General features: G+C 39.8%; 2 protein-coding genes across 3 annotated transcripts; one reads left to right on the forward strand and one right to left on the reverse strand.

Moving 5' to 3' along the window:
• The first annotated feature begins 56 nt into the window (after positions 1-56).
• LOC306865223 (actin-binding protein WASF3-like) lies at positions 57-18,901 on the forward strand. Of its 2 annotated transcripts, XM_079409700.1 has the most exons (10): positions 75-174; positions 820-954; positions 4,526-4,694; positions 11,232-11,366; positions 11,701-11,854; positions 13,121-13,238; positions 14,831-15,012; positions 15,082-15,336; positions 16,974-17,284; positions 18,276-18,842. In XM_079409700.1, the coding sequence occupies exons 3-10, from the start codon at positions 4,562-4,564 to the stop codon at positions 18,431-18,433; spliced, it is 1,446 nt and encodes a 481-aa protein (XP_079265826.1). In that variant the 5' UTR covers positions 75-174; positions 820-954; positions 4,526-4,561; the 3' UTR covers positions 18,434-18,842. The 2 variants fall into 2 exon arrangements, with proteins under 2 accessions (XP_079265825.1, XP_079265826.1); XM_079409699.1 differs by lacking the exon at positions 820-954 and having other exon boundaries at positions 57-174; positions 18,276-18,901.
• Positions 18,902-24,415: 5,514 nt separating this feature from the next.
• Positions 24,416-25,441, reverse strand: LOC306865303 (G-protein coupled receptor 12-like; the record flags this gene model as incomplete). The annotated part of the gene is made up of 1 exon (XM_079409850.1): positions 24,416-25,441. The coding sequence occupies one exon, from the start codon at positions 25,439-25,441 to the stop codon at positions 24,416-24,418; it is 1,026 nt and encodes a 341-aa protein (XP_079265976.1).
• Positions 25,442-26,517: the final 1,076 nt, after the last annotated feature.

Genomic DNA, 26,517 nt, shown 5'->3' on the forward strand with positions numbered 1-26,517 from the left:
GCGCGTTAAATTCCTCTTCTAAAATGCTGATTGGTGCAAACAACCCAATATGCCCCGCCCCAAGCGGATTGTTTGGAATGGTCAGATGGACCGATGGAGACACAGGATGGCAATCCGGACCCCTGAAAGCCTGGACATGTGAGCGAATATAATTTTCAACAAAATTCACTTTTGGTAAGCATCAAACAGTTACTTATTTTCGCTAATGTAGTTGTTTTGTCATATTGCATTTGTTATATTTACTGTTTATCGCGCTTTACATAATAAACGGAACATGAGGTTTGGGGTTCTTTAGTGGGGAGTTTATTTTGATTCTTATTTTTTATTTTTAATTAATGGCAAGATTATGTTGATGATATAATTGTTGATGTTTTATTTTTGTTGTTTATTCTATTAGCTATATTAATCACAACGTTGCTATTGTATACAATAACAATACAAACGTCGCGTGCCTTATAGTAGAATATGTCCTCCTAAGAATAATAAATCAAAAAGTTTCTATATCAGATTATCATAATCACTTAAGTGCTCTTTCAGTAAACTGTTATCAAAGAATATAATGCATAACAGAATTCCGCAACTTTACATTTTTAAGTGTTTAGTAATTAACAAACCCTAGACTTAATGAATTCAACCCGAAAGTGTTCAGATAATATACACATATAGTCCTCGCTCGCGCACGGAAATCTCAGAGCAACTGGCTCGTGACGTGATCCGTGCTGAAATATTAATGTAGTCTTACGCGCAGCAGAGATGCGCTTTACTTCAGTTATGAATGGCTAATGCATTGCCATCCTGTCTTTTCCGCGTTTCAAACAGCGTTCAAGGAGTGTCTCCCTCTTTAGTTTGGACAGGATGTGGCCTCCTGTGGTCACGGGATGGGTCTGATGGACTTCAAAGCCTGTCAGCAGCACTGATGGGGCTGTAAACAGCTGTGATGCACACTAATTATTTGTATGTTTACATGTTATTCCAGCATCTCAAAGTGTCTGCTTTTGGTTATACACTCTCTTTCTTATTATTTGAAGATTGTAGGTTGCATTTTGTCTGTCTGAAGTGCTATTAATGTGTGTGGTTTTTCAGTAGGCACAGACTTATGGAAAAAGAGGGCCGCTGAAAAGGAGAGAGAGGCAGGAGTGCTTCTTTTATTTGAAGAAGAGAGAGGGGTGGGGTTGGTGGGGATAAGGGGTTGGGGGAGGGAACAGAACATGCATGGGAGAGCTCCTCTGTTGCCCTGTGAACGGAGGACTATTCTCCCGGGAACCTTTCAGAGTGGCTTCCCTTAGGTTCCCTGCCACTCGCCCTCCCCCATCCTCTCTCTCTCTCTCTCTCTCTCGCTCTCATACTTTTTCCCTTCATTCACTCTTCTTTCTGGATCGCTTCAGCATGATTTCTGTTCTTCCCAACCGAAACTGTTCACTTTCTTGTCTAACTATCTCACAAACTGCTTTTCATGCCACTCAGACTCACATTCCCGTCTCTTTGTCTGCTCTGTGTCTCTGGCCCTCCTCCCGGCACGGTCTTAATTCAATGCACTATGTAATTAGTGTGGGTTGTGTCCATACTGCCTTGCGCTGCAGAATTACAATGCCGTGGAGAGTTGGTACGCTTAATGAACACATTACAACGCTTGCAGACATGTACCTCATTAGACTACAACAACAGCAGCGTCTGAGTGCATGTGTGAGGCAGTGAAGTTCAGGTCTCATTGCAGGAAGCAGTTTGTTTGTCGTTTTCGCTTTTAAATGGGAAGTGAACCGGTTTGGCAGGCAAGAACAATAAGAACAATGGACTTTGTGGCCACTTGCATGATGTTACTATGGTAAATGGTAACAAACTACAGTTCACATATAAAAAACACACACACACATAAAATATAATATATATCTTTTTTTTTTTTACTTAATTTAGCAGAATTTACCAAACATAAACCAATTTTATTCATTCTCAATGTTGCATTTATGTTTATTAAATGTTTTGGTCATGTAAAATTGTTGCCTTTCAGCTGCAACTTATACATATAAATGTATATATATATATATATACATATGTAAAATAGTTTTATGTAATTCTGTCTTTCATAATGTTTCATGTGCTTTTATTGAATGCTTTGGCTAATTTAATAATGCTTTTAGCTGCCTTTCAGCTCCATTTAACACATTTTACCACACATAAACCACATCTGATGAGATTCTGCAGATTTCCCTACAAAATCATCGTAGAAAAGGTGAAAAAGTCAGCCGATTCCATCTGAGCCTGATTTCAGGGAGTAGTCACAAGTTGCATTCATAGTTATGTTTAGATCGTACAAGCAGGATATGAGAGGAAATAAGCGGATACATAGCAGTTATTTAAATGTTGTGACTGTGCAAATGAAATTGCTTTACACCCCTACTGCATCATTGTTCTGGCTGTTTGGGACGACAGGAAGTTAGAGATGTGACACAGTGAGGAACAGGAAGCGGAGAGCTGGAAAACAGGAAGCAGGGAGACGGGCAGATAAGATGACCTCTGAGATGCTGTCCCACCATCCCTTTGTTCTTGTCCCTAATCTTTGACTTTCAACCCCCCCTTAGCCAATCACACAGCAGATGGCCTCTCAGCTGGCCAATCACTGTGGGGGTTATTCTTTCACAGATGGGAGCATTCTGTCATGGCATCCAGTTGAACTAGATGACATAGCTTAGTTAGGCTACTTATGTGAGGGATGAGAAACTTTGCACATGGAAATGCACAACATTTATTTTGTGTGTCATACATACACATAAAGTAGCAAGCTGTCTTAAATACCATTTGACTGTTTTGCATGGCAAGCAATATTTAATTGATTTGCTAACTTCTTATTCAGCAAGTCATATTATTCTGTTCTGTTATGATTCTGTTTTTGCAATTTTGATCAATTATATATATATATTATTTAAGAATATATATATTTTTTGATCAAATAAATGCAGCCTTAGTGATTATAAGAGTTTAAAAACACACAAAAATATATTTATATATTCATATATTTAATTTTTTATTCATTATTTATTCGTATTATTTATTAATATTTTCCTCATCGTCTAGGACATCTTTGCATCATAAAAAATATGTAATTGATCATATATATATATATATATATATATATATATATATATATATAATATATTTTTTACTTAATTTATTCTTGTGATGGCAAAGCTGAATTAAGCAGAATTACTCCAGTCTTTAGTGTCACATGATCCTGCAGAAATCATTTTAATATGCTGATTTGTTGCTCAAGAAACAATACTTATCAATGTTAAAAACAGTTTTTGCTGCTTAATATTTTTATGAAAACCTACATTTTATTTCAGGATTCTGAATCAGGATTCTGTGATGAATAGAAAGTTCAAATGAAATAAATTTATTTGAAATAGAAATCTCTTGTAGCATTATAAATGTCATTATTTTTATAAATTTAATGCATCCTTGCTGAAAAAAAACAATCTTACAGACTTAAATTTTTATAAAATCTTAGAGACCCCAAACTTTTGAACTACAGTGTATGTAATTCTGAAATTTAAACAGGAGATTATGTAACTCTATAATAAATCAAAATAATGTTTTTATTGTATATTTTGTTAATAAAAAATAAAATGTAAGAAGAAAGGAATAATATTATGTTTATTGATTGCCGCACATCAACATGCATACCAAGTAATATACCTTGAATTCAGTAGACTAAGAAGTTAAGTTGAGGGTAGTGGATAGAGAGTTGGTAGAGAGTTGGACTTGTAACCCGAAGATCGTGGGTTCGAGTCTCAGGTCCGGCAGGGATTGTAGGTGGGGGAGTGAATAACCAACACTCTCTCCACCCTCAATACCATGACTGAGGTGAGACCCTTGAGCAAGGCACCGAACCCCCAACTGCTCCCCGGGCGCCGCAGCAATGGCTGCCCACTGCTCCGGGTGTATGTTCACTATTGTGTGTACACTTGGATGGGTTAAATGCAGAGCACAAATTCCGAGTATGGGTCACCATACTTGGCCACACACCACTTCCCTTTCCCTTAAGCAAATGATCAGGTTGCATCTCTTGTTGTCCTTTGATCTACAGCTGGGAAGCTCGGATGATCAGCAGGATTACTTTGACGGTCTTCTCTTCTTAATGCTTTGTAATCCTTCCATCCAAGGCTGCTTGTGAAGGGAGTTATAGTCTGTGTTTCTGTTTGTGTTGGAATGGATTGAGCTTCATTTGTGCTGAACGTTAGCTGTGTGATTTCAGAGTCAGAGGTCAGTGTGGGTTTTGACCAGTGTAAGAGGGTTAACCAAAATCTGAGTTACTCAGTTCCCTTTTCTTGATCTCCAACTGTCCCAGTTTCATTCGAATGTTCACTCTCTCTCAACGTGTGGGTGTCTGTTATATAATATGAGCTTCATCCAAATACAGCTGAAAACTGAGTAAACTTGATAGATGGACCTTGCCCTCACGCCTCAGCAGTAGTCTGTGCACGTGTGTGTGTGTGTGTTTAAATACAGTGTTTGTGTTTTGTCTGGGCAGGTAGCGTGCACTGCGGCTGTATAAGTGGTAGCAGTCATGCCGCTGGTGAAGAGAAACATTGAGCCCAGGCACCTGTGCCGCGGGGTGCTACCAGAGGGCATCGGCAGCGAGCTGGAGTGTGTGATGAACAACACACTCTCTGCCATCATACGCCAACTCAGCAGTCTCAGTAAGTTACACAGTCACTTTCTTTCTTTAACACACACGGGTTAACTGGCTAATTTAGAACTTGGTTTTAGCATCTATTGTTGTTGATTGAAGGTAATTAGCATTAGTAAGGCCTAATATTAACAATGAGGCACTATAGTTTTCCGTCACAGTGATTTAAAAAAAATAAAAAATAAATTAGTAATAATAGTACAGAAATAAGCAATTCTTCTGCAAAGTAGTTGTTCGTGAACCTAACTTTGGGCTGTTTCCAGTCATGTCAATTTGCTGTACTAATATAATGCTGTAGTTCCAGCATGGCTTGTTCTGTCAAAACTTTTATAATACATCTAGTATGTGTCACAACTCTCGGGAAGCACGGAACACGGAAGCCAGGAGACGAGGAATTCACTAAGCGAGAGTCTTTAATATCCAGAAGATCACAGGCAGGGAAGATAATTCAAGGACCGACAAACACTAACTGAACGGACTGGGGCTTTTAAAGACAGGATAACGAGGGAACTAAGGAGACACACCTGGGATCAAATTAGCAATTAACATGAGGGAAAAACTGGGTCACAGAACACATGGGGAGCAAAACACAAAAACAGGTCCATGATCCTGACAAGTCGCTCCCCTCCCGGAAGGTGCGTCCTCGCACCGTTGAAACATCCAAAGGGGAGGGTGGGAACTAGGGAGGCGGCTCAGGAGGAGGACGGACATCCAGGAATGGCCCGGCAGACAGAGACCAAGGCGGTGACGAGGGAGGGAAGAGCCAGGGAAGAGACAGGAGGGACCAGGAGAAGGAGGCGCACAGCTGGACCCAGGCCACAGCCATGAAGATGGCCCACGGTGGAGCTGCCGGAGGGAGGAGACATGGAGGAGCGATGGCCGCCGACTCCAGGGGGCCGACCAACGGCGGCGGAGCAGGTGGTGGAGGAGCCTGAGGCAGAGATGGAGAGCCAACAAGCCAGGGGGATGCCGAGGATCCGGGGGGACAGGGTGGAGCCGAGGGCTCTGGCGACCGAGGCGGAGACCCGGAGATCCGCGGCGGAGCGACTGAGGACCCAGATGGAGCTGAAGGGAAGAAGGAGCCCAACGGAGCCGGTGGGATGGAGCGACGAGGCGCAGCCAGAGGAGAGGAGTCCTGAGGCGATGGCGGGTCGACGCCCGGCCAAGGCGGAGGGACGAGGGAGTCCGGCAGACGGTGGAGGCGAGGGAGCTAGGAGCCGAGGGGGAGCCACTGGGTCTATGGGCCGAGGCGGAGTCCAGGCCTCGGAGACTGGAGGCGGAGGTGAGGGATACTCCAGCCCCGGCGACGCTGGAGGATGGCAGACCCATGGGGCTCGCACCGTACCGATAAGGGGCTGAGGGCGAGCGGGGGGGCTGCCAGACGACACCGGTGGAGGAGGCAGGAGTGGGTGGGCATTTTCGAGGAGCGGGCACTGGAGGATCGGACACCCCCTCTCTGTCCAGCAGTTCCAGATCTATCCTCAGCTCACCCTCAGCCGTGGTGCAGGGGGCGGAGCTCCACTCCGCGCTCACACCATCCACGGCTTGCTCCCCCGTGATGGGCACTGACGCCAGCTCTTGCACCTGGTCTGACGGGTTGGGCTCAACTTCTGGGGCGATCATCTGCTCAGTCGCTCGGCTTAGTTCTGGCTCGCACATCGTGGCGGGAAATGGCTCTCCGTCATCGGTGGGCTCGGGCTGATGCTCCGCACCGCGGGGAGATGGTGGGCTGGGCTCTGGAGTGGATCTGGCGAGTTCATCCTCAGGGGAGACTGTGAGGGGCGATCCATTTCTCACCAGAATCCACTCCACAAAGGCGGGGAAATCCTCTCGAGGACCATCGTCGGACGACAGCGCTCTGCACGCGGTGTTCAGGCTTCCATGAAAGAATGAGCAGAGCGCATCGTCCGGGTAGCTGGTGGTGTTAGCTAACATCAAGAACAGTCTTGTATGGTCCTTGAGAGATCAGTCCCCCTGCTCCAGCAGGAGGAGGAGGAATTCGGGCCGGACAAAGGGATCCATGGGGCACAACGAAAAAAAAACACTGAGAAAAAAACAGAAAACAAAACGGAGGGTACAAACGGAGGTAATGGTTTAGGTCGGTCCTTCTGTCACAACTCTCAGGAAGCACGGAACACGGAAGCCAGGAGATGAGGAATTCACTAAGCGAGAGTCTTTAATATCCAGAAGATCACAGGCAGTGAAGACAATTCAAGGACCGACAAACACTAACTGAACGGACTGGGGCTTTTAAAGACAGGATAACGAGGGAACTAAGGAGACACACCTGGGATCAAATTAACAATTAACATGAGTGAAAAACTGGGTCACAGAACAGATGGGGAGCAAAACACAAAAACAGGTCCATGATCCTGACAGTATACTGGTGTCGGTAAGGTTTTTTAAAATTTTTTGAAGGAAGTGCTCAACAAGGCTGCATTTATTTGATAAAAAATACAGCGCAAACAATAATAATGTGAAATATTATTGCAATTTAAAATAACTGTTTCATATTTTAAAATGTAATTTCTTACCATCTTGTGATCTTGCAAAACTGAATTTTCAGCAGTCGTTACTCCAGTCTTAAGCGTCAAGTGATCTTTCAGAAATCATTTTAATATGCTGATTTGTTGCTCAAGAAACATTTGTTTATATTATCACTGTTGAAAATATTTTTTCTTCTTAATATTTTGTGTGTAAATGTGTGTTATTTCAAGAATTTTCATCATTGGAAAGTTCAAAAGAACAGCACGACAAAGTCTGTAATGTAAAAGTCTTTAATGTCACATTTGATCAATTTTAGTGCAGTCTTGCTGAATAAAAATGTATAAAAATAAATGAATAAAAAAAAAAATCTTACTGATCCCAAACATTTGAAGGGTAATATACATTAGAAGAGCATAAATATGTAACTTCATGTCTTTGCAAATACTTTTTCTCCCAAAAGGGAGTTTTTTTTTTTTTAAGATAACATTTAGGAACATTTCTCAGTTATTTTATCCCAAACATTAGATAGATCACTTGGTGATCGGCTCTTTTGACTGCATTAAGCCAACAAGAAATGTAATTTTACTACAAGTCATTACATTACTCTAAAACTTCAATTTCTTATTCATTTTAGTAATTTAGTAATGGTCCAGTGGTATCTTCAGCTCACGATGCTAGAGAGAATCTCCTTAATAATAATTCCTCTCGACTCACGGGACCCTACGTCTGCATTACATAAGACCATTATCTTGAAAACATATCCTCTGAATGGGCAAGTCTCTCGTTGTGTATCCAGCTACTGCTTTGCCCATCCATCTGTCCTCTGTTGTTTTTGCCATCCACCTGTTCTATAACTCCCCAGCTGACCCCTGAAATCCCCTCAAGTGTCTTTACTGTGCCTCTGCTAGTGGTGTTTAGTGGATGCCTGTAGAAGGAGAGGGCCTTCAGTAGCAGCTGTGTGGATTAAATGTAAATGACAGCCCATTGGACTTGAAGGCAGAGCTGTAGACGATGTGTGCGTGTGACAAAAATAGCGTGTGCATGTCTGGAAATATGCTTTTCATGTGTTGGTGGGTGCAGTACTGGAAACGAGTGTAAGTGCGTGACGTGTGGTATATGTGTGTGTGTGTGTGTGTGTGTGTGCGCACTGGGTCATAGGCCAGGAATTTGTAAGGAACAGACACTCTTCCTTCCCGTACATATTTTCCTGTGTGCTTTTGTTTAACACAGTTATTAATAGCCCCAGTTGAGATGGTAAAAGTGTTCTTTGTGTTTTTCTTTTTAAACCTCTACCACACACTGAGAAATGTCTGTAAAAATATGGCCTAATGTATCATATTAATATGAAGGAGTTTTTTGTCTTGATTTTTCACAGGTGTTTTACCCCGTATTTTGAATTAGACATTGCATTGTGTTGTGTTTTAGGGTTGTTTACTTTTCTTTTTACATGTTTTCTCTAACAGGCCCAGAATGTCCTTAATGTCCTGTCTATCTATCTATCTATCTATCTATCTATCTATCTATCTATCTATCTATCTATCTATCTATCTATCTATCTATCTATCTATCTATCTATCTATCTATCTATCTATCTATCTATCTATCTATCTATCTATCTATCTATCTATCTATCTATATATATATATGCTCACCTAAAGGATTATTAGGAACACCTGTTCAATTTCTCATTAATGCAATTATCTAATCAACCAATCACATGGCAGTTGCTTCAATGCATTTAGGGGTGTGGTCCTGGTCAAGACAATCTCCTGAACTCCAAACTGAATGTCAGAATGGGAAAGAAAGGTGATTTAAGCAATTTTGAGCATGGCATGGTTGTTGGTGCCAGACGGGCCGGTCTGAGTATTTCACAATCTGCTCAGTTACTGGGATTTTCACGCACAACCATTTCTAGGGTTTACAAAGAATGGTGTGAAAAGGGAAAACACATTCAGATGGTAGAGTCAGAATTTGGCGTAAACAGAATGAGAACATGGATCCATCATGCCTTGTTACCACTGTGCAGGCTGGTGGTGGTGGTGTAATGGTGTGGGGGATGTTTTCTTGGCACACTTTAGGCCCCTTAGTGCCAATTGGACATCGTTTAAATGCCACGGCCTACCTGAGCATTGTTTCTGACCATGTCCATCCCTTTATGACCACCATGTACCCATCCTCTGATGGCTACTTCCAGCAGGATAATGCACCATGTCACAAAGCTCGAATCATTTCAAATTGGTTTCTTGAACATGACAATGAGTTCACTGTACTAAAATGGCCCCCACAGTCACCAGATCTCAACCCAATAGAGCATCTTTGGGATGTGGTGGAACGGGAGCTTCGTGCCCTGGATGTGCATCCCACAAATCTCCATCAACTGCAAGATGCTATCCTATCAATATGGGCCAACATTTCTAAAGAATGCTTTCAGCACCTTGTTGAATCAATGCCACGTGGAATTAAGGCAGTTCTGAAGGCGAAAGGGGGTCAAACACAGTATTAGTATGGTGTTCCTAATAATCCTTTAGGTGAGTGTGTATATATATATATATATATATATATATATATATCTCAGAGGTCGCGTTAACCGAAAATTCTCCGTCACTGACGGAAAAATCGAGATGGTCGTCACTGCAGAAGTCGTGGCCTAATGGTTAGAGAGTCGGAACTCGTAATCCAAAGGTTGCGAGTTTGAGTCTCGGGCCGGCAGGGATTGTAGGTGGGGGGAGTGAATGTCCACCCTCAATACCACGACTGAGGTGCCCTTGAGCAAGGCACCGAACCCCCAACTGCTCCCCGGGTGCTGCAGCATAAATCACTGCTCCGGGTGTATGTTCACGGTGTGTGTGTTCACGGTGTGTGTGTGTGCACGTTGGATGGGTTAAATGCAGAGCACGAATTCCGAGTATGGGTCACCATACTTGGCAGTATGTCACTTCACTTTCACTTTCAGAACACAAGATCCAGGGGGTGTGGTTGGATCTAGATCCAACTCCTCCCACCTTACATATACCTAAACCAACCATCTCCACCCCCTGGATGTGGATCCAACCCCGCCCCGAGAATCTTTGTTCTGCAGTGAGGGGCTACTGGAAAAATCTGAACGCCGTTCGTCACTTTCAGTCCCCTCACTGCAGAACAAAGATACAGGGGGCGTGTTGGATCTACATTTAGGGGGTGGAGACGGGTAGGTTTAGGTAAATGTAAGGTGCAAGGAGTTGGATCTAGATCCAACCACACCCCCTGGATCTTGTGTTCTGCAGTGAGGACCATCTCGTCACTTTGGCAGATTACACTGAGGGTGATCTAATGTAATTTATAACTGTAATTTCTAGGCCTGTCCAGTTGGTGGTGAGTGTGCTCCAGTGAGGCAGCAGAGCGCGCGATCGTCTCCAGAACAAAAATAAAAGCAATTAAATGGGGTTATTATAATTAAAATATGAAAATTAAAATGACTGGTAATAATAGATTATGATGGAATTTTTATGACCCTGTCCGTCAAAATGACGGACAAAATTAAAGTCTAACACAACCTCTGATATGTATATATGTATGTGTGTATAATATTGTAATTACATTATAATTAGCTATAATTAGTTATCGGTTACTAAAATGAGTTAAATTTAGGGTCATATTAAAAAAGTCTTTGAAACTTTTTACCATGAATCGTTCATTTTTGCTTTCATATAATGTTATGTTAATATTATTTTGTTTGACACCTAAACTTTCGGTCTTAAAATAAGTGAAAAACATTATAAACATATGAATTGTTAATTTTTTTTAAAACCAAAATAATGTAAAGAGAGTGAAATGTAAATATTTTGTGTGGAAATAATTCAAATATGTTTACACAAATTACAACTGTGCCACTGCTGTCATGTCCAACACAACAAACTATTGTCCTCCTAATAAAGTTTTATTTAAAGTTTGTGTACTTGTTTACCAAGGTGAAAATAGTCAATTGAGCTGAAATATATATTAATTATATTATATAATATATATTACCTCCTTTATGTCTTCATCTCTTTTCCTCACTTCACTGTATTGTCTTATTTGAAAGGTAAACATGCTGAAGACATATTCGGAGAACTCTTCAATGAGGCAAACCTGTTCTATTTGCGGGCGAACTCTCTGCAGGATCGGATTGACCGACTTGCCGTCAAGGTCACGCAGCTGGACTCAACGGTTGAGGAGGGTGAGTCTGTTTCTGGGAAACAAGGGCTCAGGGTCATTCTTCAGTACACGGTGACCATCAGCATCTCAATTCATCCCAGAAACACATCTCTGAAGTTACATAGGTCCAGTGCGAGATCAATACCACTGTATCCCTCCAAACCCAAAATCAACCAAAAAATAAATAATGCACAAATTTCATGCACACCACATCTTTTTTTACGTTGCTCTATTACCCACGCTAAAGCATGCACTCGCATCTCTTTTTTTCAATTAAAAGATCAATACTGGAGTTTACTTTACACACTCTGGAGGGCAGGTGTAATCAATCTCTCTTTCTCCTTCACCCTGTGCAGTCTCTCTTCAGGACATAAACATGAGGAAGGCTTTTAAAAGCTCTACCATACAGGACCAGAAGGTGGTGTCCAAGAACAGCGTACCTAACCCGGTGATGGAGATGTATAATTTGAGTGATAAACCACCTCCTCTTAATATTCTCTCACCCTACAGGTATGTGTACACACGTTTGGGTCAGATTTTGGGGACCAAATGTGAAAATCACTTATATTGTGGAAATATGTTTATTAAGTTGTTCTAATAAATATTCCTAAATAATCGGGTTTTGTTACCCTTAATCTGCCATTGGTCAACGATAGTTTTCACCAAAGTAAACATGTTTAATCACCATTTGTCGTGTCAAGAAATGTCTGAGAAGTGAAGTAGGGTAATCTATCGGCTGTCAGATTAAATTGGTCTATAATTATTATTTATGATTTTATAAACTTGTAATTTAGAATTTATGTAATTGCATTGATGATTATAAACAAATAAATAATAATAACAATGACAACATTATAATACTGTTTATTATTCATTCAATCTTTATGAATAATTATTATTATCTAAAAGTTTTGCATTCAGTATTTGCATATTAAATTGTTATTGGCCTTTTCTCCATCTGTGTAATCATACTGTATATAGCCAGCTGTGTTTATTCCTATACACAGTCATCAGAAAACAAGAGCGAGTGAAGCAGCGAGTAATACAGCCTTTCATTTAATCCCTAAAACCTAAGCTTTTCCAAAGCTAAAACCCATACATTATTCTTTTGCTGCCTTGACAGATTATACTGGTCAAAAAATACCATTGACTATACCAGAAATAAATTGGGTATTAATACTTTCCCAAAATATTAATAGGTATTAGAAGTACGTATAAAAATTTGACCAATTTACATGAACCTAGATGAATGTATTTTTTTCTTCTGAAGTCTCTTTAAGGAATATAGAGCAGTGATGAATACTTAAAGCTGGCAGATGTAGTTCATGTGAGCGCTAGTTCTCAAGGTAGAGAATGTGGGTCACTCATGAATACTTTAACAGATCTAATGTAGAATGTGTGGAGTGAATATTTCAAGGGACAGTGGCTGCGCTCTTGACTCATCTTTTTTCTGTCTGTTCGGCTAAATGCGGTTTACAAAGTTGTTCGTGATTTTGCATAAATGATTAATGGCCGATTAATAGCACTTTTGGAAAATCAGCGAGTCAGAAAAGATGCATCAAGATGCTTTTAAAATGCTTTTCTCATCTGTAGAGGTCCATAAAAGCAATTCAGCAACCAGCTCTCTGAATAGGAACGGTTACATAAATGCATCTGGAACCAAATTTACCACACTCTTTGTTTTAAGAGATTAATTGAGAAAAATTATTTACAATAGCTTTGAACAACAAAAATTAATCGCGAAATTTATTTATTTTTTTGTTGTTGTTGTCATAGAGATGATGATAAAGAAGGGCTGAAGTTCTACACTGACCCCTCCTACTTCTTTGACTTGTGGAAGGAGAAGATGCTACAGGACACAGAAGACAAGAGGAAAGAGAAGAGACGACAGAAGGTTGAACACCCTTTCTTTGTTTCTCTCTTTCTCTTTTTCCCTCTCTCTCTTGAGTTTTCCCCACCTACAATAACACTCAAAAGTTTGGGGTCAGTATTTTTTTTAAGAGGTCATCGGATCCCCCTTTTCCACAGGTTGATATGATTCTTTAGGGTCTCAATGAAAAGTCTATAACATTCTTTGGTTAACATTTCTAAATGGTAGTGTAAAACAACACCCTTTTTATCCTGTCAAAATCAGCTCTGTTTTCAGCAAGCCGTTTAGGTGCATGTCCCTTTAAATGCTATTGAGCTCTGCTCACTCTGCCCTTCTCTTCCATGGGGTGAAGACCCGTCCTCTGAGAGACTGTAAACTTTAGCCGCATTCGTTGTGGAACTTGCTAACTAGCACATTATTAGGAAAAATGATTTGCAAAAAAAGGGGGGGGGGGGGTGCATTCCCTTTGAAATCAAAATTAAGCCACTGCATCTTCAGCGGCTCAGATGTCAGGAGTAAATGAAGTTTGCTGTGTTCATTATTACATCCAACAACTGTACACCAAACGCCAGTGTCAATCAATAATGGTGGGAGGGGCCTGTGCAGAACTACGTCACTCTGCCAAGAATCTGAGAACAGCTTGATCTGAGACACTGCTTATGATTTATTGGCGTTTAAAAAAACACTGGGTGGATTTTTATCATTATAGGGTGGTTGTGTACATACACTGCCAACGCACATTTCAGTTCAAACAACATGTAAAAGTGAATTTTGCATCCGATGTTGACTTTAAAGAAATTACATTTACGCATTTAGCAGACGCTTTTATCCAAAGCGACTTACATTGCATTTAAGTTACAGTTTTACATTTTATCAGCTCTTGCTTTCCCTGGGAATCGAACCCATGATCTTGGCGTTGCTAGCGCCATGCTCTACCATTTGAGCTATAGGAAAGCTATAGTATTAGTACTATGTAAAATTAGTACTTTTATTTAGCAAGTATGCATTTAAATGATTAACAGTGACACTAAAGACATTTATTATGTTACAAAAAATATATATAAAGCAAATGGTGTTCTTTTGAACTTCTATTTATCAAAGGAAACATTAAGCAGCGCAACTGTTTTCAGCATTAACATTAATAAGAAATATTTCCTGAGCACCAAATAAGCATATTAGAATGATTTCTGTAGAATCATATCACAGTAATGGCTGCTGAAAATTCAGCTTTGCCTTCACAGGAATAAAATAAATTTTTAAATGTATTTATATAGGAAACAGCTCATTTAAATTGCAATAATAATTCACAATATTACTGTTTTTACAGTATTTCTTTTTTTATCAAGCAATGCAGCCTTGATGACATAAGAGACTTTCTTTAAAAACAAAAAAATCTTACCAACCCCAAACTTACTGGTACTGTATGGTGAAATATCTTTTGTCAAACCTCGCACTCCACATAAATGTTTATTAAATATCAAATAAGTTCTGACTAGCTGTGATTGTGGCCCATTATGCAGCATTTTGCTGAACCTAGTTATACATAGTATAATAGTCACTGATGAGTTGATATGTGATAGTTAAACATCTCTCTGTCACTTGGTACTTTGCGACAGGAGCAGAGGCGATGTGTGGATGGCACACTGCAGAGAGAGGTGAAGAAGGTGCGTAAAGCGAGAAACCGCAGGCAGGAATGGAACATGATGGCCTTCGATAAGGAACTGAGGCCTGACCATCGACATTCCCACACTGTGCACAGAGGAGGCTCCACGGAGGGCCCCATGTCCCCAGAGCACAGGTAACACAGCCTACATAAATACACACATATAAACTCAGTTTCATCTAATCAACTTCATAATTCATGCAGGTCTCATGGAGATCATGCAGATCATGGTTATCTCTCCATGGCCAATCACGCTGGCCATGCGCACACTTACTCAGGGCCTCCGCTCAGTATGGCGGCCCTGTCAGCTCATAACCACATGAACATGGACCAGGATTACCGGGGAGGGTCTATGGCTTACCGTTCTGGCACACTGGGTCGTCCGCACCAGGCTCCGCCCCCTCCACCAGCATCAAACACTGTTAATGGTTCTGTGACCCTCCCACCTGTCGACTACAGGTTTGTTAATTCTATTTAGATTAATCGATTATTTGTAAACAAACTTGATTGCTTCGAAAACATGCTCAAGAAAGTTCTGTAATGTCTATCAGATTTTTTAGAGATTTACAAACATGATTGTTGGATCGCACTTGTTGGACTTGTCATGAGATATGTCATAAAAATCAGTTTCTCTATACCAGGGGGTTTTAAACCAGAGTGGTTGTAGGGGGTCCATGGAAATGTTTTTATAAGGTGTATTTTTAGGGTTAGGCTTAGAGTGTGTGAAGGTATTTTATTTATTTATCAAATTTGATAATATTACTGTTACACTATATTAATTTCTAATGACTGTTCGGAAATTAGATATAATTTTTCAAAATTAATCAGAATTATTTTAAATATAATAATACAATATTTTATAAAATATTGCATGTAGTTTAGAACGTTTTTTTTTAATATATTAATATAATAATTATATAAATTTAATATATAATCTAATAAAGATATGTTAAGATATGGGGGAAGTCGTGGCCTAATGGTTAGAGAGTCGGACTTGTAATCCGAAGGTTGCGGGTTCGAGTCTCCGGCCGGCAGGAATTGTAGGTGGGGGGAGTGAATGTCCAGCGCTCTCTCCACCCTCAATACCACGACTGAGCAAGGCACCGAACCCCCAACTGCTCCCCGGGCACCGCATCATAAATGGCTGCCCACTGCTCCGGGTGTGTGTTCACGGTGTGTGTGTGTGTGTTCACTGCTGTGTGTGTGCACTTTGGATGGGTTAAATGCAGAGCACAAATTCCGAGTTTGGATGAATGTCACTTCACTTCTCACTTCACTTCTAAAAAAAAAATCAGTAGTATGTTATAAAATAAAATATTCAATATAAATATTTCAATATAAAAGCCAATTATTTTATTTTGTTACTTAAAATAAAGTTTAGAAATTGTCTCAATAATAAAACAATATTATAAAAAATTTAAATAATTGTAGAAATTGTATTATCTAATTATATGATAAAATATGCAATTATAGTTTTTATTAATATTTTGATTTTTTTATTTATTTGAGTTTTAGTTAAAGTTGTACTCGTTTTGTTTTTGTTCACTTTGAGTAGCTTTTGTTTTTTTATATACATGTCTATGAAGTTGTTATTAATTTTGATTTCATTTTTAGTTATTTTAGTACATGAAGTTAAACTAAATGAGAAATGTTGCCTTGGCAACTAGCTTAATTTTTTTACATTTATTTTATTTCAGTTAACGTTAACAAAATATGTTAATGAAATGGTTTTCATTTCAGTTTTAGTTAACTATAGTAGTCAACATTTGAAGTGGATCAAAAAAAGTTAATCAAAGTTGTCCTAAGACCAGAAAGCATTTTGGTTTTAGGTTTTAACACTACTTTGATGAAAGGTTTTGATCCACTTCAAATGTTGACTAGTGAAGAATAACCCTGCCTTGGCATCAGAAAGTTTTAAACCCCCTGCTCTATATTTTACACATGCAGATTCTGCCACCTAATGGTCAACATGTTTGTGACATGCGTTCATGTAGTATGCAGTTTTACCTTTTACTTTTGAATTTACGTATATATAGCATCAGTTTATGTTGAATGACATGAAAAAGCATGATTTCATTTCTTTCCTCTCTTGACAGTTTTGATTACATGAATTCTGGGCCACTGCCTCCACCACCAGCTGTTATCCCATCAGCACAAACTGCTTTTGCTATGCCGCCCATGGGACCGGTCCCGCCTCCAGGCCATCTAGGTCCAATGGGAGCAATCGCTGGTTATGCCCCATCCGTTCCACCTACCTCTGGACCAATGGCTGCCCCTCCTCCACCAGTAGCCCCACCCCCTCCACCCAGTGCAGGCCAATCCATCACTCCCAAACGGCCCTCTGTGCCTAATGAGGCCCAGCCCACGAACGATGCCCGTAGCGACCTGCTGGCAGCTATAAGAATGGGTACGTAATGTGTTTAGGTTATGAACATAAGCATTACCCTTATTAAACATAAATATCTTGTTCTTGATCATGGGCAGATTATCTTTATTATATATATATGAACACAAAACACAAATTAAACACAAACACTTATTTTGGATGCAATTAATCGATTTGATAGCAGTAAACTTAATATATACTTTTTTATTTTGAAATTAAAGAAGTCTTTTATTTTCACCAAAGCTGTATCTATTTGATCTAAAATACAGTAAAAATATTGATATTGTGAAACATTAGTATTATTTAAAATAGTTCATCAGCAGCCATTACTTCGGGCTTCAGTGTCACATGATTCTTCAGAAATCATTCTAATATGCTGATTTGATGCTCAAGAAACATTTCTTATTATTATTATCAATGTTGAAAACAGTTTCGCTGCTTAATATTTTTATAGAAACCGTAACACATTTTTGGGGGATTTTTTTAGATGAATAGAAAGGTCAAAAGAAAATAATTTATTTGAAATGGTAATCTTTTGTGACATTATAAATATATTTACTGTCTCTTTTAGTGAATTAAATGCTTCCTTGCTGACAGAATTTCTTTAAAAAAAATGAAACTGACCCTGAACTTTTAAAATATATGTATAAATTGCAGCAGTGCATAATGTGAAAAAGATGAACAATCAATGCATGAATCAAATTTCTGACAATTTCTGTTTTCCACGCATCCTTTTCGTATTATATCCCAGCATGTGGGCAGAAACAAATCATATAGAACGGTGAAATCGCTTCCTGTAACACTAACTTCTCCTCCTACACTCAGCTAGTTTCTCACAGGAGACAGATCATGTGAGCTCCACTGACTTCACTCATTTGCATTAAGTTAAACTTCCATAAACTTTGTTGAATTGCCGGAGAAGCCCACATTGCATCGTATACCCCCACTATTGTTCATCTCTCATTGAAAATGGATGAGTTGTTAAATGTGTTTATGTTTGTTTGTTCTGCAGGCATCCAGCTGAAAAAAGTTCAAGAGCAGCAGGAGCAGCAGGCGAAACGTGAGCCGGTGGGCAATGACGTCGCAACTATCTTGTCTCGCCGCATCGCTGTGGAATACAGTGACTCTGAAGATGAATCTGAGCTTGAGGACAATGACTGGTCTGACTAAAACAATACTAATGCACAAAATTCACAGACACTTACTCTCTAATTCACCTGCGAACGTTAACATTGCATTTCCCATACACACAATGATCTTGTACAGTATGCATTATAATAAAGGCACAATAGGCCATCTGTATTATGAAATACTAAAATAGTCAGTCTTTTCCCTGAACTACCACATATGATGCTTTTTCCATTTTTCTAATGCTTTTTAATGCAAAACTAGTTAATAAATGATATGGACAAACTGTATTTAGTGAATAGCAACTCGAACTACAAATAAATAAGCATGTTGAGGTCAGAAGTTTCTGCATGAAAGTTTCTATGTATGTTGAGAAACACTGCGGTCAGTAATTATATTTGTGTGAACTGACTCGAGGAATTTGATTAAACTACCTGAAATGTGTTCGCTCAGTGATGTCTGGTTTCTGCGTGAGTGTGGCAGCTGCGACAATAAAAATCCGATTACATTAAACTGCTCTCCGAGCATCTTCGTCATGGAATCAGACCAGTTTTGATTCCGAGACTCGTGTCTCTATGGAAACAGTACAGCTGAGACTGGGAATTGCCATGGCAACAGTGGATTTGAGGCAGTCGGCCAATTGATGTGCGAGTGTGAATAAACCCAGCCGAGGATATTTTTAATGCACAGCACATTCTTTTTAATACAAAATTAACAAGATCTCTCAGTTCATTAAACTAACCAAAGCAATAAAAGTATACAACCAACACCTTGGAAAAATATACAACACGTTAACACAATGTCTTACAATGTTAATTAGTGCATGTTGATTATAATTCTTATAATATTGTTTTGCAGATAAGTAAACTGTTGTGCCTTTTCTCATCAAAAAAATAAAGTGCATTTCACAGTTAAAACTACGCATACATGTACACAAGATGCTGAAACCGATGCACCCGACGGCCCCTCGGATTGTTCAAGATTTCGATTCTAGTTACTAAATAAAGTACAGAACGAGTCTGAATCTTAGTGTAAATGTATAAAGTTTCCTCACAAAACATCAATGCAGACATGATTTTCTTTTCTGCTCTTCAAATAAGCCAGAATCGGAGGCAGACTCCCATCCGAGCCCTTTTTCACCCTTCGATTTGACATTTTCAAGCTCTTACATTGGATTACAGAGCACAATCATCTACAGTTGGATACAAGTCTATTTAAATCAAAGATTCAATCGCCAAATGTCCATCTGCGTGTGGAAAACCCATCAGAGACCAGGCACAAAGCATGATAACATCATTTTACAAAGCTCTTTTCAAAAAAAGGAGATATGATGTTTTAGGCAGAGGCCTAACCCTCAAAAGCCACCGCGATAATCCCTCGGCCATTTCTGACCAAACGGCTGTGCATCGAGCATTAACCCTCTCAATCAGCTGTAGACAAGCATGCCCAGTCAATAGGAGACGCTGGAATGTGGCTCAAGGTAAACTGTTTCAAAATAGAGCATTGCAGGAATGACGTATTTTTGTAGGCCTTAACTGGAAAGAAGCATTTAGCATAGCCAGTTTGATCATCCTGAAGTCAATGGTTTTTTGTTTTTTTGGGGTTTTTGGTTAAATGCCTAAAATAAGGTCTGTGGTTAACACAAGCTCAAGATATTTTCACGTTTTAAAATACACCAATATAACCCCTTAAGATGTTTTAAAGCTTTAAAATAGCTAAATGGGACTTTCGGTGCACATTTGAAAGAAACCGTATGCATGTATGTTTGTTGTTGTTGTTTTTGACTTCAGTTTCAAAATCACTCTAAAACGCCAAACATCTGTTCTAGGAGTATATTTAGAGGAGAGGGTACGAAATTCAGTGAAAAGGGTGAATTGCTTTATGACAGCAACAAATGCACGTGTACCGCCAGCTACTGTTTTTACCACAGTGATATATTTACGACAGTGAATTCCATTCACTTAACTGTAGAGAGCTCCAAAGTTGCAAAAATACTCAAAAGTACATACAGTTGCTTTAAACGACATACAACGCCAAACAGGTAAACTCATCTAACTTACTCGTAGTTCGCCTAAAATGGTCTATAATCGCGCTCTTGCAAACTATTCTAGTCTAGTCAATGGTAGCCCCACATTTAATATTTTTACAGAAATGAAAACAAGGCTGTGAGGGGCTAAAGCAGGGCGTTCAGTGGGTTGTACTGTTGTAGACATACCAACTGTTCAGCTGAAACATCTTTCTTGGGGAAAAAAAAGTAGACAAATACTTTCTAGTAGACAAACACTTAATAAAATGTTTTTATTTATTTATTTTTAAAACGTTGTGAGCTGTGAAAATTAAGTGGTCCAGGGCCTTTATACAGTGCGTGCCATTGTAAAGACCTGTAAGTCTATCTCTGACAGCCTTGTTTTCTGCGTTGAATTCAACATGGAGTCTACCCAGCAAAGACAGAACGTTCCCGTAATGTTCCAATATGGTTCCCTTTTAGTTATTTTTGGGGTAACCAAATAAGAATGTTCTGGGAAAGTTTTATTTACATAAAGAAAACTTTCCTGGCTAACCAACAGAGAACATTAATGCATGTTTTAGCTGTGAACTAAAAATATCTTGCTCTGACATATCTTAAAACATGCCAGTCACATTGTTCTGTCTCAAGATGCATACCTGTAACATTTTCTTCTAAGTCATTTTTATAAAATCTGCTTAAATGTCTTAATTTAACTAAGGCCTAGTCCTGGATTAAGCTAAACCCCGTCTGTGAAACCGGGCCTAGAATATCTGTTCTGGGAACCAGAAACTAACGTTACCAGAACGTTCTGGGAACCAAAAGATGTTAACAGGGTAACCTGATTATGTTTAGCTTTTTACTTCTGGTGATTGTATTTAGGCTTAAATTAATTTGTGAAGATTATTATGATGATTATCAGGATTTTTGTCAAGTCGCAGACCTTATTTTCTGCAGTAATCCAAAAGCCACTGGAAAAACCCTATTGGTATTTGTCAATGGAAGCCAGGGTGACGCTAACTTTCGGTTTACAAAAATACGTCATCACAGGTGATACAAAAATACTATGACATCAGGTGAGAGTTGCCATCATGCCTCCTTAAAGTCGCATGCCTTATTTACAAGATCAAGACGATCGGCCATAGTAACGATAAGAATGTCTTTGTTGATACATTCAGAAAGAGACCGTACAGCGCATCAGAATACAAAATAAAATCTCAGGAATTCCGAAAGAATCCAGACTGAGGGGGAAAAATAGAGACTTTCGAAGAATATAGCAAAATAAGTTATTCCTCAAAGATCAGACGAGGCCCGCAACAGAACAATCATCGCCTCCATGCTAAGCCCTATTAAAACTCGCAAACCTGCTCCCTACCGCTCATGTGCTGTTTCAGTGGAATCGTATAGAGGTCACTCAGGCAAAAAAGGTCACGAGGGTGTGTCCGACCCGCAGGCACGATGTAAAGAGGGCGCAATGGGAAGACTGGTAGCCACTCTAGCCCATGCAGGTCTATGGGGAATATACATTATTACCCCCAACTACATCATTATCCCTGGAGAGACGAACATATATGCATGCGTTCACACGTACACGCACACACACGGCCATGCACCGACAGTCACGCCTTACACATCACGTTCCTCACACATTATAAACATCTCTAAAGTTCGCAAAAGCAAATGCATACGGCAGAGTAGGTCACATTGAGTGTACAGAGAGATTTCATTCATAGTTAGATATTGTAAATGACCACAGGCAGGGCACAGTCACTTTCTGGACAAGTGAACACAAGGCTGTGAGATTATGGACATGTTTACAGGGATTGGGACATCTGTCCAGTTTCTGATTTTTTTTTTCTAATCCGAAAAATTCACTAATATCATTTGGATGATGTTGAAATAAGTACAGTTGTCAGTCATTCTTGGAATCCACTCGTATTTTCGTGGTGGGTTTTTCATGGATGTTTTTTTTTTCGGCTAGCTGAGGTGTTGGTTTTGCTTGGGCACGGCTGTTATTGCTGCCAGAGTATTGCTATAATTTGATGAAACGCTTGGTCCGTAGTTATTGCTCGCTGATGGATTCTGCCACAGCACTGAAATGGATAGTGGCTGGTTGGCATTTGGAGGGCGTAAGGTAAAAAGCACGGGTGAACTTCAGCTCATAATAGTAGCATGAAAATACGAGAAGATAGATTTCATAATAACATTCTCCCTCATCTGACATTTGCCAGGTCTGAGAGGCCAGGTGTTCTCCTCATTATAATCGTGTTGTGTGGACCGTTTGAGGAGATTCACCAGATTACTAACAATCAAGTTGAATGTAAATCTACGGAAGGCTCATCTGAGAGTGGAAGTGTAGCTTGGCTGGCACATCTTTGAACAGTTTTATCATTTTAGAATATCATTTAACAAGGGTGAATCTCACGAAATCTTGTCCAGGTCATATTTCACCCCAAAATCAATAGAAAAAATGTACTTTGCATAAAGACAATGAAGCATATTTTGGGACTATTGTTTAATTTTGGCCTTGCATGATAGATGAGTCCGTTTTTACACCCTAACCTAATGAATCTATTAATTATAAGAAAACTATATAGTTACATAATTATAAAACCAATTATATAATCTCATTATATAACATTATGTATAATATATATACTATATAATTCATAAAATATATTTTAGATATCTGTCCCATGTATGTGTCATATGGCATCTCTTATTATTAATCATTTTTTAAATGGCTGAAAAAGTGTTCTGCTGCTTAATATTTTTGTGGGAGTTGTTATAAATTTTTCAGGGCTGTTTTTTTTTTGGGGGGGGGGGGGGGGGTATATAAATCCTTTGAATCGTATTTGTGAAGTGCAATTCATTTTTTCTTTTGATTTTGGGATGAAAAGCTTCACTCGTGTTGTTTCAAACAAAATACCTCTAATTAATATCTCAATGTCATGCCCAAATCATCATTCTTTGCAAATGCAATATATGTAAATTTCAAGCAAAATGCTATGAACTATGATTGTGACAGCTATCCCATATCCAGTAGTAATTACCAGTTGGAACATAATAACCGGAGCAGTGCTCTATTCAGAGCGACAATGACAATGCAAATTAAAAGCAAATCAATAGAAAATACATTCGGTTCCATCCTCCATGTCGCTGCATATAAACAAACCTCTTTCTCTCTGCCACTTAATGCACGTTTTGTACTCAACAGTTCTTTGAAGTGAGCCTCTATTCAGAGGGGGCCGTTTAAATGAACATACACTTTCTCCCAGTCGCTTTCATTCCGCATTTATGGAAGAGAATGCAGAGAAAGTTCGACTTCTGCTCTAAACCAAAATAAAGGCATCGATGGGTTCGGATATTTATTCAGTGGTTCTCATTCTGAGATTGTAGTTAGCTCTTCATGGTTTTCTGCTTTGGAGGACATTTTACATTCGGCCACGCTTGGGTTGAGATTTAAATCAAACAGAAGAGAGAGCTTGCCTGTCTCTATCTCTCGCGTGCGTGCGTGCGTGCGTTCTCCAGGTCGGTATCTTCGGAGGACGCAAGGCGCGGATCACCGAGCGCCTAGTCTATTTTTAGCACACCGCGGTTACTTTACGTTCAGTGCACGTTCTTGAATGCAGCAGGACGAGATGAATGAGCTTCAGGATCCAATCAACAGGACTGCCTCGTGCTGCCCCTCATCCTCCGTCTCCCTCACAGCCCGTGCAACAGGGGGCTGTCGCCAAGCCAGAACAAGCACAAAAATGCAAAGGCATATATATATATATTTATATATATATATATATACACAAGATATTTACAGCTGCCTGCCACACAGCATCCGTTTCCGCCCCTTTTTTTTTTTTGGAAAGGGTGTGACAGCTGGTCGGATTGGGATCAGGCAAAGATTGTGTGGCAGTGGTTGTCACATAACAATTATTAGGGGAAGACATAAACGGGTGACGTGCACTCCCCTTCTCCTCCCAGGGATTGGGGGAATCTCTGGCCTGTGCAATTCCCTAGGCACATCACACGTCGCTGGGGGTCCGTGCCCGCTGGGCCACGTTGGCAGGGATACATCCGCAGCACACCAGCCACAATGCTTTCTGGATCTCTTGATTGCGGAAGGCATAAATTACGGGGTTGATCACCGAGTTGTAGGTGGCGGGAACCAGGGTGGCATACGTGTAAAGGGGAGGGTACGTATAATCGGCTATGAGCGAGTAGACCGTAAACGGCATCCAGCAAGCGGCAAATGTGCCCAGAATGATTGCCAGGGTGGATACACCTTTCCGTGTAGTGACATAGTGTGGACTTGCGGCTAAAAAGTGGTGTTGTAGGGCGATTTGGTGTGCATGTCGCATGACGATTTTACAAATCTGCACGTAGAGCTGAAGCATGAGGCCGAACAGTAGAAGGAAGGAGATGGACAGAACGGCTACATTGTTTTTTGTTAGGGGCCAAACCACGCTGCAGTACGCCTCCTGGCCCAAGCAGTTCACACCGGTAACCGGCAACAAACCCAAACACAACGATACTCCCCACAAAAGCACCAGCATGGTGTATGTGAACACGGCTGTTCGCTCTGAGTTGTAGGTGAGGGCGTAGTATAGCGACAGGTAGCGGTCGATGGTAATAGCTAGCAGGCTGAAAACAGATGCTGAGAAGGATGCCACCACCAGACCTACAGTCAGCAACTGTGCCGAGTCAGATCTTAGCAGGTAAGCGAAGGTAAAGTGCAGGACTAACCCTAAACCAGCCAATAAGTCGGCTAGAGCTAGGCTGCCGATCAGCAAAAACATTGGGGCACGCAGAGCCGGGTTCTGCCAGATGACCAAAACCACCAGGGCATTCTCGCAGGCTATAAGGGTGCCGGATGAACACAGCACGATGTCCCATGGGTTTACCAACAGCTCAGCAGGCGGCCTCGCCAGCAAGACAACCGCAGGTGGGTATGTTCCGACGGTGATGTTTTCTATGCTCCCCGCGCCGCTGCTTCCCCAGGTGGGTTCTTGAGCTAGCCAGCTGGGAGAAACTGGCACCTCTTCACTCATTCTGCCTCCCGTCTAAAATTGCACACACAGAAAAACATAATGAGGTGTACAGTTGGTGTAAAGAAAAAAAGACAAAACAAAATAATCCACTACTATTGTTTATGAGGACACAAATTTGTTTAATGAAATGGGTATGACATACATTACAACTTGAAGGTGATTTATGAGGATACTTTCAGTGTCCCTGTAATTCAAAAGGCTTATAAATCATTCAGAATGAGTTTTTTTTTTTTTTTTTTTTGAAAATCTAAAAATGCACAAAGTTTCCTGTGAGATGTAGGTTTGGTGTAGGGCGATAGAAAATACAGTTTGTACTATATAAAAATCATTACGCCTATGGAGAGTCCCCATAAACCATAAAAACCAACTTGTGTGTGTGTGTGTGTGTGTGTTTATGGGATAGTTCACCCAAAACTGAAAATTCTATGATCATTTACTCACCCTAGTGTCATTCCAAACCTGTATGACTGACTTTCTTCCGTAGAACACAAAAGAAGAAATTTGGAAGAATGTTGGTAACCAATTTTGGTTCCCATTGCCTCCCATTGTAAGTTTTGTCCATATAGAAATCAATGGGAACTGAAACTTTTTGGTTAACATTCTTTCTATGTTTCTATCTTTTTTTTATGTATTACAAAAGAAAGAGTCATACCGGTTATTAAAATAAAATAAATGTCTTTGTTTTAAAATTTTTGGGGGTGGACTATCCCTATAAATATTAAATTGATAAAACGAGTAACTAAGGTTGCAATAACTTTACTGTAAAAAAAAAGACACTGTTACAAGCAAGATGGAATGGCATTTTGGTGACTATATTTACATATATAATATTAAATTATATTTATGCATAATTGCAACAAAACAATTTTGTACATAACTGATAACAACAACAACAACAAAAACAGCTTTTTGAATAAAATATAAACAGGTCATGGTTTGTGCATTGAATTCTGGGAATGCCTTTGTTCCTGTGAATTACAACTATTACTTTTTTATTTTTTAAATATACAACTATTATTTTTTTCAACAAAAATACTATAAATATAATGCATTAAACATATGCACTATTTCTCAGT

Source organism: Barbus barbus, assembly GCF_936440315.1.
Source record: "Barbus barbus genome assembly, chromosome: 46".
Lineage (NCBI taxonomy): Eukaryota > Metazoa > Chordata > Actinopteri > Cypriniformes > Cyprinidae > Barbus > Barbus barbus.